Consider the following 16859-nt stretch of genomic DNA (forward strand, 5'->3'; position numbering starts at 1 on the left):
TAACAAGATGCTCTAAAATATGAAAACTGCTTTAAAGTGTATCATTTGAAAAACATCACTGTTTGCTCAGTATCATCATGTGATGATTCTCTACAGGGGAGGAAAACAGGTGTCAACATCTTTCCACGTCAGAGTAGGTTAAAGTCACTTTTTGTCATGAAATATCTATTATTGTATTTCAGTCAAGTAAATGATTGTTATTTTCCTTCATTCTCAAAATGCCATTGATATTATATAAAAGAAAATAATAATATTAATTCTGAATCGTTCTTTGGTGTCATTTTGTGCCTTATGTTCATGTTTAGAGAGAAAATGGAGACTGAAATCAACAGTAAGTGCTGTTAAAATGATTGTTATTTTCCTTCATTCTCAAAATGCCATTGATATTATATAAAAGATAATAATAATATTAATTCTGAATCATTCTGAAGTGTCATTTTCTGCCTTATGTTCATGTTTAGGAGAGAAAATGGAGACTGAAATCAACAGTAAGTGCTGTTAAAATGATTGTTATTTTCCTTCATTCTCAAAATGCCATTGATATTATATAAAAGATAATAATAATTTGTGTGAGTCCACATTTTTCTCTTTTTCCAACACAGATGACTTTCAGATAGTTTTCTCTGAAGAATCTCAATCAGATTCCACCATTCGGTGTCACCTATCTCCTGAAATCAGTGCTGTCGATATGGAGATCAGATGGTTTAAGGAAACAGAATGTGTGTGTTTCTATAAGAACACACGGTTGATAGAGGGGGAGAGTTATAAAGGCATAATGAGGCTATGCATTGAGGAGCTGGAGAGAGGAATTGTGTCCTTACAGCTGAAGAATGTCAGAGAATCATATGTTGGTGATTACCTGTGTCAGGTCACCAGAGGAAACAGGACAGCGGAGATATCAATAAGGAAATGTGAGTGTTTCATATACTGTAGCTTCATTCTACACCAGCTCTAACCTCTAGTCAGAATGAACAGAAATCCAGAGGATTGTTAAGTGTTTGATCAGAGTGTAATCAGGCCTCTTGTATTGATCTAATCTATTTTTTATCCAATCCCACCAGCCTTACAAAAATATGTGTATTAAAGAGTGCCAAGTTTCATTCCCACGATTTCATGATTATCAGTATTTTCTCTGAATCTCATTTTAACTGGTTAATCTTTTGGACATTTTTTTCATATTACTCTGAACTGTTTAACATATTACTGTTAACCGTTTTTTACATTGTTTTACTGTGATTTCACTGATTCATACGACATGTTTCCTAACAGCATTAAAGACCAATGATGAAGTGCCTCAAAAAACAACCAAATGGTGTAGACAGGTAATAGAAAATAAAACCATTTACTAATCAGCAGCTTACTTTAAATACAGTGTGAATTTCTTCTAACATTTATGAAACAAATGTAAATAACTGAAAATATATTTTGTAGGTCTTTTTAGCTCCAATAAGATTTAAGTAACCTTTTAAAGGGATAGTTTACCCAAAAATTAAAATTCTGTCATTAATTACTCACCCTCATGTCATTCCAAATACATAAAACCTTTGTTTACCTTTGGAACACAATTAAGATATTTTTGATGATATCCGAGACAGGGGCGTAGCCACGGTGTGCCAGGTACAAAAACAGATGCAGAATTCTTATTTTTTTTAATCGTAATAAATATGGGCGGCGCTAAGGAGGGGCTAGCAGATGCTTCAGCACCCCCAAGAAAGACCAAAGCACTGTCATAGCACCCATAAGAAATGAAATAAAATAAAAACATTTGACTTATTACGCATTCATAACTCGTGCATTGCAATATAACGTGACGTGATTAGCAGGCGCACTTTTCAATTGTCAGCATTTTATTTTAAAATGGATTGGTTCCTTGTGCCAAGTAGGCCTGTCCCCGACTAAAGATTTCACTAGTCACACGTAAATTGATTAATATAATAACCTAGGCTACTAACCGTCCTTTAATATATAGGCGATAGCCTATTCCGCTCAAGCACACATATAAAACTTGCAATGGCAAAAGTAGGCTAATGATTATGAATATGTTGGGGAAAGGGAAAGGGTAAAGAAAACATTTTAATTATTGTTAATAAACTAGTGATTTCTTCTCAGTCAGTGTCGGCTGAAAAGATAAAGTTGCCGAATGCGACGCTGCACTCGCCATCTCCACATGAACTTTAATAAAGAAATGCACCTTTTCATTCCGACTACGTAATTAGAGATGTTATATATTTTTACAGGCTATATCAGCCCAGCCTGTTCTGTAACGTTAGTAATACACAGTCTTGGTGTTTTTTTGCACATTAATCTGACAGTAAATGTGGCACACCCAGTTTTTCTGATGCACACCCAGTCTCTTTTCTGGCTACGCTCCTGATCCGAGAGCTTTCTGACCCTCCATAGACAGCAATGTAGTTAGCATGTTCAAGACCAAGAAACATAGTAAGGACATCGATAAAATAGTCCATGTGACATCAGTGCTTCAACCATAATTTTATGATGTTACGAGAATACTTTTTGTGTGCAAAGAAAACTAAAATAACGACTTTATTCAACAATTTCTTCTCTTCTGTGTCATTCTCTGCCATGTGTTCACGACAGCACCACCACAACATATGCGTGTGCGTTTCTCTGCTTCCAAACAAGTGCAGTGCATCTGGGTTCTACATCAGAACGCCGGCTCCTGCGTCAGCAGCATCACATGCATGCGTCGTGGCACTCTCCTGAACATACAAAGACTGACACAGAAGAGAAGAATTGTTGATTAAAGTCATTGATTTTGTTTTCTTTGCACATAAAAAGTATTCTCGTAGCATCATAAAATTACAGTTGAACCACTGATGTCACATGGACTATTTTATCGATGCCCTTATACTATGTTTCTGGCCCTTGAACGTGTCAGTTGCATTGCTGTCTATGGAGGGTCAGAAAGCTCCCAGATTTAATCAAAAATATCGTAATTTGTGTTCTGAAGACGAACGAAGGTCTTACGGGTTTGGAACGACATGAGGGTGAGTAATTAAAGACAGAATTTTCATTTTTGAGTGAACGTTCCTTTAAGTTACCATTAAGTTTCCATTTATCATTTAAAAATCATTTGCATTCTTTAATAAAAAGAAAATCATTATCTGTAGGTAGAACATCGTTGCTGTCCAATTTCGTCTACTTTCTGTACTGTCAAAACATTTGCAGTCACAGCTTGTCACCAGGACAGCAGTACCCTTAAAAGGGCAACTTTATACTTTGTCTGTCCCTAAAAGATCCATATTAGTAGAGTAATGTATTCTTAAGATACTACAATGGACATGGGTAAATAAGTTGCAAAAATGTCTTATGGGCAGTACCCTTAAGGGGAAAAGCCATTGTACCACTCATTTTAGCACTTTTATTTTCAAATGGATCATCAAACCAAATGGATACCAGTGGAATTTTTTTTTTGCTCCTCTATACACAATATACACATACAGTATAAGAGTTGAATCATGTTATGTAAATGGAAACAAAAGCTGGGTACAATAGGGGCCAATGATGTATATTTGTTCTGACACAGTTAACAGGTTTTAAGCATAATTATAAAGTTTAGTAAATTTATTTAGATTTATAATCAAATTGTGAAACCCTCTTGATTGTCCATTGCGTCTGAACTGCCTGAGTATTTATTTTATAGGATATTTCAGGAATTTCATGAAAGGTTGATAGACAATATTCTTCTCTCAATGTTCTCAATGTTCTTCTCAACAGATCGACAAAATATGGACTGATGAGGAGAGAATAAAAATGGCAAATTCTGCATTATTGGCAGGTGAGTTCTGTTAGAATACTTAAAGTAATTGAAATTTGAACACAGAACTTGATTTATTCAATACAGAATAAATAAATGTGGTTATCTTGTATATTATATAAACATTTATTAAGAATTTCATATGCTTGATTTCATATAGTTTTCAACAGGCTAGAAAAAACAGATGCACCAAAGGAAGATCTTCAGGGTGTCAATGAGATGGAAACCAGTACCTGTAAATGGGAGGAACAGGAAGCACATCTGGTTGATCAACAACCGGGATTTTCAAGTCAGAAATTACCGGACAGTGGTAAGTGTTTGTCACAATTTATAGTTTTTTCGGGATACATTTGGATGAATCATTTTTGTATATTCAAAGTTAATCTGCACTTGAACATACTTATTCTCATGAAGATAGTTGATGGAGCAGATCAGCCATGATCAAGGTCTCACTGACTGCAGAACAAATAGAATGATACAAACATATCTGTGATTACTTTTGATGCAGTGTATCAGACTTTCTAGAATGTATTAACATCTGCTAGAAACCTACTGCTGTTTCAAGATCAGTTGTTGAATAATAAAAAGACACATTAACAGACGCAGGTTAGCTAGTTGAAATATATTATTATCAATAATGTAATTTTCGTGTGAAAGAGAAAGAACAGAAACTGTAATGCTGTCATGTACATCAGAATATAAGGTCAGAGGCAGATACAGTAAATATTTGGGTGAAATATGTGGATTTGTGTATGTGAAGTCAAAATGGACACAAACAGCATATCCAAAACAAAAGATTTTCTTGTCTCTTTTTTTTATTTTACCATACTGTTGAATTTTCCAGATGTCAAAATATGTATCTTTCGAAATGGAAAAACAAATGGCCATTATAAGGATTTTACTCACATGCTACAAAGCCGAATTGAGAATCTGAGAGAAGTTCCAACAGTAGACGAGAGTGACGTTATTCTGGTTTTCTGTCCTGTTGTGTCCCGAGCTGGAACTGACATTAACAAAGCACTTGAAAGATTCACTGGCAAGACAGGTTGTTTGAGCTTACTGTCACTTTTCAGTAATAAATATTTTTATTATTCAGAATATTCTGGAGTACATTATATTTTAATGGTGAGGACATTTGACAAATTTGTCTGTTTCCTGAACAGAAACTAAGCTGGCTGTTCTAGTGGTGCTTCATCACACATTTGACCCAGAGAAACCGTCCCAGACAGCAGCAGATGTGTCAACAGGACAGACATACTCACAGTGGACTGTCTGTTCAATGAGGATCCAGGATTACTGACGTGTCAGAAGAATTCAGATGCAGTTGACAAAGTTGTGAACTGGATACAGCAGGTGTGTAACAAGATGCTCTAAAATATTTCATTTGAAAAACACGTCACTGTACTCATAAGCTCATGTTCTAATCGTTCTCTACAGGGGAGGCAAACAGGTGTCAAAATATGTCCACGTTCTACTGATTTAACAACAACTGACTTTACAAACCCAGGAAAAAACCAAACCGAACCAAATAAGGTAAATCTTATATTGTTATGCTTAAGTTGCTGTTTTAAAATGCCAAACAGTGTTTATCCAGATACTGTGACTGAATTTATAAGTTGTGTTTCTGTAAAATTTACAGAGGCAGAAAATGGGAAACTACGAACCTAGTACAAGTAAGTTTGTATCTTATGAGGGATCTCACACAATAACTGCTTGTCTAGTCATACATATTACATTCTTTTTACATTTTTGTCAAGAGTTATTGTAGAACGGAATAACTCATCTTCCTGGACACCATCCTAGAAAATGAAATTCGTTTTTAAAACTGTATTACTATATTTGCATTCATTGTGGTCTGATCATATTTCTACGTTTCCCTGTTGTTCTTATTCAATCCTAATTCATTTTCCAGAAGAGGTCAAAGTGTTCTCCATTTTGACTGGAAAGATAAAAAACTGTCACAAGGAGTTTTTCGACATTCTGAGAAACCGAATTAAGAATCTGAAGGAAGGACGTACAGCGGACGAGAGTGACATTATTTTAGTTTTCTGTCCTATTGTTTCTCGAGCTGGAACTGACATTGAAGCAGCACTGAACAATTTAGTTTACTCTACAGGTTGTTTGATTATCATCTTCACACTATTTTAAATAAAGATTTTAATTCACAGAGTATTCTGCCTCAAAGTGATACGTGTATATGCATTTCAGATTAAATTATATTAAATAAATTTGTCTATGTCCTTAAACAGGTTCTCAGCTAACTGTTCTAGTGGTGCTTCATCACACGTTTGACCCAGAGAAAATACTCCCAGACAGCAGCAGATGTGTCAACAGGACAGACATACTCACAGTGGACTGTCTGTTCTATGAGGATACAGGATTACTGAAGTGTCAGAAGAATTCAGATGCAGTTGACAAAGTTGTGAACTGGTTATTACAGCAGGTGTGTAACAAGATGCTCTAAAATATGAAAACTGCTTTAAAGTGTATCATTTGAAAAACATCACTGTTTGCTCAGTATCATCATGTGATGATTCTCTACAGGGGAGGAAAACAGGTGTCAACATCTTTCCACGTCAGAGTAGGTTAAAGTCACTTTTTGTCATGAAATATCTATTATTGTATTTCAGTCAAGTAAATTAAACCTTTTCTGCTTTAATGTGAAATGCTTATTTGTTTTTCCATTTTTCTGCTTGAAACGGATGCTTGTCATTTCTGTCCTAATGCTCAGTAATACATTATAAAAGTCTTTCTTATTTGAAACAGACAAATTAACCAACAAACCGTTTTCAAGCTGGATGTTACCTTGGTTCCTGGAAAGACCATGACATGATGAGGATCGATACACACCTGTCTGCCTGTCTGCCATTGCTTAGTGCAGTTCTTCATATTCTGTATTACACTCAAGACAAATATAATTAACTTGTTCTTTTTTGTTCACTTTTATTCAAAGATTTTTAACAAATGATTATTAGCTATTAAGTGCATAGAAATCACCTCTATATTCTCTTTAATGCAACTTAATTGGGTTCAATTTCATGTGTGAAATAACTGGGCAACCGACACTCAATTATAGGGCTGGGGGTTTTTTTTTTTTTTTTATAAATGAAATAAATTATAAAACTTGCTGGTGAAGTCAAGCTGGGAGAAACAAAACAGTGTTCTGTACAGAGACAAATGTAATTGATTTGTTCTTGGTATTCTCTTTTATTACGTGATTAAACGTACAAAAAAAAACAAAAAGTCTAATTATAATAATTGAATCCATTTATGTGATATGAATGATAAAGTCTGTCCACTCGTCATATTATGTAGTGATGAATTGTTTTCGCACCTCTTAGTATTTGCCTGAAGACTAAGGGATGTAAAACATTATATCAATGAATATGGTGCTGTGTAACTTTCCTCACCATTGTGACTCCAGACTTACCTGCAGATCATTTATTTACAATTGATTTTCACTGACCTTCTTTACGCCGTTTCACTTTTAATTTCCTCCTTTTCCTCTAGAGCAGGGGTACTCAAGTTCAGAGGCCAAGCGGGCCGCATTTAAACTACATACGATGCGAAGGGCCACAAATTACAACTTGCATCATCAGACCTTAAGACAATATTTGCAGATTTACTGATTTACAAATACAGTTTATTACTTATCTAATTGCTTGTCCTATTTAAAATAAGACTGAGCATGAATATATATATATATATATATATATATATATATATATATATATAATTTTTATTTTTTTTAAAGAGTAAAAATCTGGAACAAACAATTGGATTAAAAGTTTGTTTTGCTATATTGAACAGAGTAGCCTATTGAACAAACTAAAAATGCTAAAACTAAAAACATTCTTGAGCAAACATAGTTTACAAAGTACTTTAGAAAGAAGTATTATTTTTCATATTTATATTAACTATATTGTATCAGTATTTTATTTTTTTAAAAACTAAACAAAATAACATGTCATTTAGCCTACTAGAGTTTCTAGAATAAAAAAAATGCTGGTCTATTTATAGAATACAATATTCAACGAATTTATAAAAAAGTTAAACAAATGATTCATAAACAAACTTCATAAAGACTTCACTTGTTTCATTCCTGAATCAATGTTTTTTGAACGAAGTCACTTGTCTCCAGCTGCTGGCATTAAGTTGTAATTGATACAATCTTTATTTGAAGCATCACTTTCAAAAAGGTGATTTATTCTATTTTGATCGCTAGACAGCAGTGTTTATATCCGAACTATAAACTTTTATTCCAGTACTTTATTTGAATGTTTGTAACACAGAATTAACCTACCTGGTGATACAAAAGACTTTGTAAAGATGTTTCATATGAGTAAACTGCTCTCTCTGGATCAGCGGCAGATTTGAACGTTACATTGTGATTTAAGGCTTTAATAGACAATCCTGTCATTTATGAACAAGATTGCGTGGGTGATTGAATCTGTTAGTGAGCTGACTATTTATAAATATCCAACAGTATACGACAATAAACATACGACACGACAATATATGGTTTAACTGTGTTCTTCAAACCATCTCTGGTATTATCATAATAATAAAGTATATTTATAATCCAGTGATAATCGACATTGCCTTTACCGTATAGAATATATTATCTGCCTCGTTCTGAGACAAAAACCGCACATCAGCTCACAAAATGAAGTTATTTCAAAATCACGTTGTCCACTTTTGTTGGTCAACGCTTCTCTTTTAAGCTGTTTGTGGCGTGCAGCGCGTGGTTAGTTACAGCGCTTGCAGAGATCGAGCAGCTTTTACTACTGCGATTGTATAGGCTACATTTAATTAAAAAAATAAAAATAAAAAACAAACTGTCTAATATTTTGAGCGCAAACTGTAATAAAAATACATTAATCTTCAGCATGACGAGGGCCACAAAATTAATGCAGATGGGCGCCTGTAGAGTACCCGTTTTAGAGGGGAAGGCTAACTATACAGCTTTTGCAGATGCTTGATAACTTCTAAAACGTGCATAATTGTAAATACTGACAGTAGACAAAGTCAAAACGTTTTAGAATAAAATAAAAAATAAAAATAATAGACTGTCTTCTGGAAATATATTAAAATTGTAAAAAAAATAACGTTGCACTTTTTAATCCTGAACAATTGCAACTCTTTCGGTAGGTAGGTGGTGTCATGTCGCAAAAGCTTTATCAACAATAAAGTGGTCACAAAGTAGCTACAAAACTTTTAGAGGTTTAGAACACAGAAATCCTACTTCAACTATATGGTACTGTAACTATGAAGGGTCAAATATGTTTAGTGCAATTTTCATAGTTGAATAAACAACTTAAGCACAACTGCAGATGCAAAGTCACTAAAATCAAAACTCCACAGCAGACTGATATATACAACCTGTATTTATGAATTAGTGCAGATATCAGTACATAAATGATTTAATGTCTCATTTCAGCTATACAAGTGATCTGCTCATTCCACTCATTTCTCCATCTCCATCATCATCATCATCATCATCCAAACTCAGTGCTTTGCTGAAGATTGAAACCCTTTTGATAAACATGCACAGCTGTTGCATAGAAATCACCTCTATATTCTCTTTCATGCAACTTAATAGTGTTTTTCTTTAATTTCATGTGTGAAACAACTGACTTCAAATAAAGGAGGGCAACCCACACACTCCATACATTTTAGGGCTTTTTTCTTTCAGCAATGAATTGAAGTGTAAATACTTACTGGTGAGGTCAAGCTGGAGATAAACAAAGCAAAAACTGACAAATATGTGGGTTTAAAAAAAATTGCAATCGAAGAGTTCAAATAAAAATGATTTTAGCCTTTGCAACACTGAACTCGTGTGGCAGCTTTAAGAAATGCAGGGATCATGCTCTTTTCTAATACTCCAGATTGTTGTTCAGGGAGAAATTGTGCTTTTTGCAGGCAGACCATAGGCAAGGTCACTCTGAAACAAATGTTGGATATGTAGAAGAGTCAAAAAGTTAAGTAAAATAAGTCCAAATCGTCATTAAATGCTTTGGGAGGGGAGAGTTGGTAAACCGGTTGTTAGGAGTGAGGTTGCTTCAGCAAGACAGAGACATACACAGCAACAATTTGGTAACAGACATTCATTCACCCTCAATCACATTTATCAGACACAGATACGCAGTGCAAAACAAGCTTAGTCTCTAGTTATGCAGTTTCTATGACAATGAACAAATACATATCCACTCAGTAGCAGATTTGACCCTAAGCCTGACTGAAGGGTGTGTGACTGTTTTCTGTCGTCATAGGGTATGTGTTCTGTGTTATGTGACAGCAGGAACTCACTTATTTCTGAAAGCAAGTGAACACAATCAGCTCAGCTTTTAAAATGCAGATCAATATTGCATGTTTTACTGGAGCTCATCAGGGGTCAAGTGTGTCTGTAAGCAATGTTTTTTGTCATGAGTGTTTTATTCAGAACATACCGAATACATTAATGGAGGTGGTGTCCACATCTCCTTATAACATGCATTCATAAGGCACCCACAGTGAGAAAAAACTGACACATTAGACGAGTCCTAATGTTACTGATCTTCCAAGAAGAGATTGCAGACTTGTGTTGGATTATTACAAACAGATTTAGGTAAGGACTAGTTTCCACATGGTTTAATCTCAATTTCAGAAACTGGTTCTAGTATGGCGCTAATATTTGCTGTTGCATAGACAATGAGGCCAGTCGGAGTTTGAACTCAGAAGAACACGTTTGTGCGGTGAAAACAGAGCTAGATAGGAAAAGCTTGACCTCACCAATGTGATTTACAATGTAAATTAAAGCATTAGGACCATCATTACAAATAAGTGGAAAAACACCTTAAAAACAGACAAATTGAGGTTTTTTTGTTTTTTGTTTTTTTTAATTAATGATTGTGGTTTACTCTGATATTTGTATTTGTATCATATCTGTGTAAATATAATTTGCACCTATAGATTTTAAGGGGAAAATCATTGTCTTTGTCATAGGAATTGCAACAGCTGTCAAGAGACAAGTTTTCTTTAAACTAAACACAAAACAGTCTCTGATGAGGGTTTTAATGGTGATTTCTTTTTACAAGGATCCTGATCTTTTGCCCTGGCCACAACAAAACAAAACAAAACCGTAAACCGTAAAAGTTGCATTTCCGTATACAAGAGATCCCGGAAAAGGCGGCTAACACGCATGTTTACTGTCTGAATTCAGCCAGGGGCACTTTAAACAACTCTTTTTTTACTTGTTACATTTTCATACGTTGATAAAAATGATATTTTTTTGTTATTAGACGCTGCAGCTCATAGAAGTAAATCTCGTTTACTAGTATATATACAAATATATATATATACAATCTTTTTCTTTATAGCATGACAAAGTCACAGACACCCTATTTTATGTGTACTAATCATTTTACAATCAAAGAGTGATGTAAGGGGCAGAGATGATAAAAAGCAGCATATTTGTACACATACGGGGGTATTTGATCGTACTTCCTCTTAGCTCAGGGAAGAATAACCTCACACTTTAAATTTGTATCGTGATAACCTAATAAATACGATCAATGAGATTATACATAGTACATTTGATCTCCTTCTGGATGGAGCTGTATTCACACACACACACACACACACACACTGCCACATTATATTCACGTTTTGTGATCGAGACTCTTCATCGAGTGTAATTTGGACTGACCACAGTACTGTGAAGGATCTCGCATGATTAAAACCATTACTACAAGCAGCAGGTGGAAGACGTGTATGGCCTCGGGTGAGAGAATGGTATTCCATACCAAACATTTTCCCATGATGCACAGTGCGTGTGCGTATGCATGTGTGGGGCTGTGCAAGGATGTCGATCAGGAGGAACTACTACTACCCTACTACCGCACCAGATTTCTCTCTGAAAGACTTCTCTGTCACTTTCTCTCTCTCTCTCTCTCTCTCTCTCTCTTTCTCTCTCGCACTCGCTTGGAAGAGCAGAGCAGCTAAAACGAGCGGCATCGGTTACTACATACAGTATATTGCTTCGAGAAAACGCTTCTAAAATATTAAGGGCTATAGTCATCCTCAATAATCTAAAGTGCCTTTTCTGTGAGAGTCGAGCAGGGCGGCTGAACTGGCCCTCTGATGCTGGGATACGGCCTTATACTGTTCATTTCATATTCTTTCACAGACAATCTCTTCAACACATTGGCACACGCACACAGACGCACATCGACACATTCAAGGGACATCAAATACGTCGGTCCTGAAATCAGGCTGTCAGGACAAACAGAGCGACAGAGACAGAGAAATGCAAGTCCTGTCTTCTCTCTGGAAAGATGGAGGGATGGATGAGTAAATAAAGGTGTGGAGAGATGAGTCATTTGCTTTTTCCCGAAGTGCTGGAGCCCCTGGAACCCCGGTCTCCTCGTTCGCCCCTCTCTCTCTCCCCTCGTTCAGCCCTCTCTCTTCTTTCAGCTCTATCTCCTCTCTCCTTCTCGGATGTGTCCCTCTTTTCTGAGCTTTTGTCCGATGCCTCTATTTTATCTGATCGGTCTGAACGCTCAGACTTCTCTGACCTCTCTGACCTCTCTGACCTCTCCGCCCCCTCGGATGGCTCCGCCCCTTCAGAACGCTCCTTGCGCTCTGATTTGTCGGGGTCGGTGGAGGAGTTTGTGGCTTTCTCCCACTTGGTGATTTCTTCAATCTCCTTCAGGCTAGCGTTGATGCTGTTGACCCAACCTTTCAGATCCTCCTGTAAGACAGAACACACACTTGTGATATGGCCACAATAGGCAGAATATTTACCAAACAACTCTGATCTTTTTCACTCAGGTGGGGCTTTTGTCTGACATACCTCATCCTTAGCCAGGAAGATGTAGTCCCCTTCAGCAGTGGTCCTTAAAAACATTAGAAACACATACATTTATAAAAGTGGTTAGAAGGGAAAGATCATACAGAATTAAGTGTTTGTGGCTTTGGCATACAGTGCGCTACAATGTTTTTGAAAGAAGTCCCTTATGCTCACTATTTCTGCATTTAATTAAAACTACAGCAAAATATTGTGTAATATTGTATATATAATAATATTGTGTAATATAGTAATATTGTGAAATATTATTACATTTCCTATTTTAATTTATTTTAAAATGTAAATTATTCCTGTGATGGAAATATGATCCTTCAGAAATCATTCTGATATGCTGATTTAGTGCTCGAGAAACCTTTCATCTGATTATTAATGTTGAAAACAATTGTGCTGCTTAATATTTTAGTGCAAACTTTGATGCATTTTTTCAAGATACTTTGATGAATAGAAAGTTTAAAAAGGCAGTTATTTTAAATGTAAAGTTACAAAGTAACAATGTTGCAAAGATTCCTCTCACATTTGATCAATTTAACGCATTCTTGCTGAATTGAAGCATTAATTAATTAATTTTTTTTAAAGAAAAAAGAAAGAAAAGGGCAATCCTTCAGTATGTCCCACCCCATATCTTTTTTGTTTCAATAGGAAATAAATTAACAATAAAACTGCGAAGAGCACAGGGATTTTAATGGTATCGTTTCTTAAAATCCAATTCCTGCATGATTATTTGTCATTGCTTTTGTAGATTAGCAGGCAATACGGTAGTCATTAAAGATCATACTGAGTTAATTTTACCTGAGAATGAAGACATTCTTCTTCTTTTTATATCCGTTGGTAGTGTCAAATTCGCAGATGGCCAAGTTAAGAAGTGGCTCATCGTTGTAGGGTGTTGTTTTGTGTCGGGCATCCTTGTAGAAACCAATCTCCCCTTGCTTGAGTACGCAGAACAGATTTACCCACGACTTGCTGCAAGAGGTTTAGAAAGTTAGGAATAACTTTGTGAGTTACTAGCCCTCACCAAGGCATTTAGTATTGCTATTAGCAGGCAAACACACTTATAACGGCATTTCTAATACACTATTGGGCCATGACCACAACTGACCACAACAAGTCCCCTCCAATATTCAAAATAGTGGTTGATCACAATATGCGTTTTAAATGATGGATTAATTTGTTCCCACATCTTTGACTATTTATTTTTCATTTGAATGATGAACCTCAGTATGCTGTATACAACCCTAACCCTGTACTGAATGCAATATAGGGCTGCAACAAACGATTATTTTGATAATCGATTAATCTGACGATTATTCGACCGATTAATCGACTGATCGTCGATTATTCCACTGATTAATCAGTAGACTTTGTTTGATTATTCAGCTTTTGCAACTAGTTAAAATATTAAGTTACACATATTCTAACATAAATAAAGGTCACTTCAGCTTTAGAAAAGCATATTATGCATTTATACAATTAATTGGTAACACTTTACAATAAGATTCATTAGTTAACATGAACTAAGAATGAAGAATACTTCTACAGCATTTGTTAATCTTAGTTAATGTTAATTTCAGCATTTACTAATGCATTATTAAAATCACAAGTTGTGTTTTTAAACATTGGTAAATGCACTGTGAACTAACATGAACAAACAATGAACAACTGTATTTTTGTTAACCAACATTAACAAAGATTAATAGTTAAATGTAATAAATGCATTGTTCATTGATGTTAATTAATACATTAATGTTAACAAATTATACCTTATTGTAAAGTGTTACCAATTCATTATACAAATAGATGTATTTGGCACACAAAATGAGATGACAGACAGAGACACTCTCTCACCATTTAATTAGCTACATGAAAAAGTAACTGAATGACACATCTTGCACATTCTGCCTAACATCTCCTTTTGTAAGTCATATAGATAAGAAATAAAATAAAGGTAAGTGATAAGACGCTTTGGATAAACTATTTTATTCACAACATAATGTCTTAAAATACCTTATAGGGTTATGATAACCAAAACAGTCCTGAGCTAGATCAAGCTTTGATCTCTGTAAACTAAACTATCACTTTAATACATTTTTTTTTTTTTTCCCACTAATAAAAATATTTTATCATTAGCTAGCTCCACACTGGAGAGCTGCTTTACAGAAAATCAAGTTGTAATTATAACTGGAAGCAACACTGACTCTGGTTTTTCATGTTTAATACCGTAAAGCTGCTTGAATTAAGGCTATCTATTGCATAAAGTACTATATAAATAAACATGATGTGACCGGACTTGACTGGAGTAACGTTACGTTACTGAAAAGCAGAGCTCATGCAAACATCCACTTCGTTGTAATCAGATGCATTTTTAACTGCTGCTTTCACACTGCTGTCAGTTTTTATTGTGTTTATTTCGTTACTGAGAGGAAAGCGCGCAATATATATTTACATATTCATCCAAACGCCGCTCAAGTTCGGACGCATTTTCTCTGGAGCTCTATGTCTGTCTTCTTCTCTTGAATTGCATCCAGGAGAGCTGAATTACAGTCTTGCGCTACAGCGCCACACTGGTCAAACCGCAGTATTGCAGGCTCTTACATTAGGTCATATGAGATCAAACGATTACTCGACAACAAAAATATTTGTCGACAATTTTTTATTGTCGACTAATCGTTGCAGCCCTAATGCAATATAAATTTGGTATGTCCAGATCACTCTAAATAAATCAAATTCAGTTAGTGGTTATTCACCATGCTATTTACCATGAGGTACATCATTTACCAGAATGTAATCTTTCTCTAGCTTGTAAAATGGCAGGGTAGGTCATGCAGCGTCAAGTTAATATACAACAACTGATGTAATTTATGCTTGCACACTGTGTTCATATACTATCTACTAGCAAAGCATGCTATTCTGAACACAGTGTTAACATTAGCATAAGCTATTAGCTTGGTAACAGGATTTCTAGTGTATTAGCAATAGCGACAAAAAGAACTTAGATTATTCATAATAAAATGATAGTTACTGGGGGAAAATCGTGTAAAACGTCAATAGAGATCATGTCAGGACATTCCAATTTTTATCAGCTAGTAAGAAACACACCTATTCGGGCTTCTCTCTTTCCCTTCCTCTTCGTGTTTCCTGTACAGGAAGCCCTCATGTTGAACGGTGTGGGTAGGAGGCTGAGGTGTGGATGGGATGCTCTGAGCAGGTGCAGAACGGGACCTCCGTGGCTCCTCAGGCTCTTTTGGACGAGGTCTTCTTCGTGGTTTGGGGCGGTCTCGAGCTCGAGGGCGATCCAGACGGCTCACTGGGGCAGAGAGGCTGCTGGGGGGTCTGTACGCCTCTCCCCTCGCCTGAAAAATATTCTTTGTGAATGTACAAAGCAGAATTGTTCATTAAAGAAAACAAAAAAGTGAACTATAAAAAAAATACGAAATGGTTGTATATGGAAATTAAGCGTGTTGTGCATCACATTGTCACATCTTCCATCTCCAAATAAAAATATATAAATACTGTATCTGCATACAGAAAAGTCAAAGTCTTACCTTAACAATAAAATGTACAGAGATACTTAAGAGTCAGAGCTGCTGACTAAAATGCTTGGGGATCAGTCCCAAGTTTCAGAGGATGCAAGGTGACCCAGAAAGTGGAGAATTACTGAGATCACAATTCTGCTCTATCACTATTGTGCCCTTGAGCAAGACACCGAACCAAGATACTCCAGAGGCACTGTACCTGCAGTGAGTCTACTCTTATTTCTCTGTGCATGACACAAATGGTAGAAAAATCCTCAAACTTTAAACTTTAGCGGTGTGTGGACTGATTTTCTTCAAAACAAGAATTGCCTGAACATACACTACTGCTTAAAAGTTTGGGGTCATTAAGATTGTTTTTTCTTTTGAAAATGAATAAGTTTACTTAAAAAAACAAAAACAAAACGTTAAGATCTTACAGAAAGAAATATATTTCTTAACTTTCTTAAGCACTAAATCAGCATATTAGAATGATTTCTGAAGGAACATGTGACCGGAGTAATGGCTCTTCAAAATATATTTAAATAGAAAAATGTTATATAAAGTTATTATTACTGTTTTTACTGTATTTTTGATTAAATAAATGCAACCTTAGTGAGCACAGAGTTCAATTCATTCAAAATCTTTAAAAATCATACCGACCCCAAACATTTGAACGGTAAAGTATTACTAATTGTGTAGATGATGCATTAAAATGGTGAGGGGG

The 16859-nt window shown here is 35.5% G+C and overlaps 2 protein-coding genes across 11 annotated transcripts in view; one reads left to right on the plus strand and one right to left on the minus strand.

The window, feature by feature from the left end:
* The first annotated feature begins 309 nt into the window (after nucleotides 1-309).
* On the plus strand, nucleotides 310-5311 carry LOC131541143 (uncharacterized). 2 transcript variants are annotated; one of them, XM_058776709.1, is made up of 9 exons: nucleotides 310-331; nucleotides 462-488; nucleotides 603-911; nucleotides 1270-1322; nucleotides 3739-3799; nucleotides 3939-4088; nucleotides 4623-4823; nucleotides 4942-5131; nucleotides 5216-5311. In XM_058776709.1, exons 1-8 carry the CDS (start codon nucleotides 313-315, stop codon nucleotides 5076-5078), a joined length of 957 nt encoding a protein of 318 aa, XP_058632692.1. In that variant the 5' UTR covers nucleotides 310-312; the 3' UTR covers nucleotides 5079-5131; nucleotides 5216-5311. The 2 variants fall into 2 exon arrangements, with proteins under 2 accessions (XP_058632692.1, XP_058632693.1); XM_058776710.1 differs by lacking the exon at nucleotides 462-488.
* Nucleotides 5312-9147: 3836 nt separating this feature from the next.
* sptbn4a (spectrin, beta, non-erythrocytic 4a) overlaps nucleotides 9148-16859 on the minus strand; it is a 35900-nt gene continuing 28188 nt past the window's right edge. For 8 of the 9 annotated variants that reach the window (XM_058775578.1, XM_058775586.1, XM_058775584.1 and 5 more), the window contains 4 exons: nucleotides 15720-15985; nucleotides 13416-13586; nucleotides 12612-12654; nucleotides 9148-12509 (listed from right to left, as the gene is read on the minus strand). In XM_058775578.1, the coding sequence (XP_058631561.1) occupies nucleotides 12135-12509; nucleotides 12612-12654; nucleotides 13416-13586; nucleotides 15720-15985 (855 nt within the window). In that variant the 3' untranslated portion in view covers nucleotides 9148-12134. The remainder of the gene's footprint in view (nucleotides 12510-12611; nucleotides 12655-13415; nucleotides 13587-15719; nucleotides 15986-16859) is intronic. The other variant, XM_058775583.1, reaches the window with a different exon arrangement.

Source organism: Onychostoma macrolepis, chromosome 05, assembly GCF_012432095.1.
Source record: "Onychostoma macrolepis isolate SWU-2019 chromosome 05, ASM1243209v1, whole genome shotgun sequence".
NCBI lineage: Eukaryota > Metazoa > Chordata > Actinopteri > Cypriniformes > Cyprinidae > Onychostoma > Onychostoma macrolepis.

Excerpts from the sequence above, each read along its gene's own strand:
- LOC131541143 (XM_058776709.1), top strand. Across the intron at positions 489-602 it reads AATGGAGACTGAAATCAACA|ATGACTTTCAGATAGTTTTC; the intron begins GTAAGTGCTGTT and ends TTTCCAACACAG. Across the intron at positions 4,089-4,622 it reads TCAGAAATTACCGGACAGTG|ATGTCAAAATATGTATCTTT; the intron begins GTAAGTGTTTGT and ends TGAATTTTCCAG.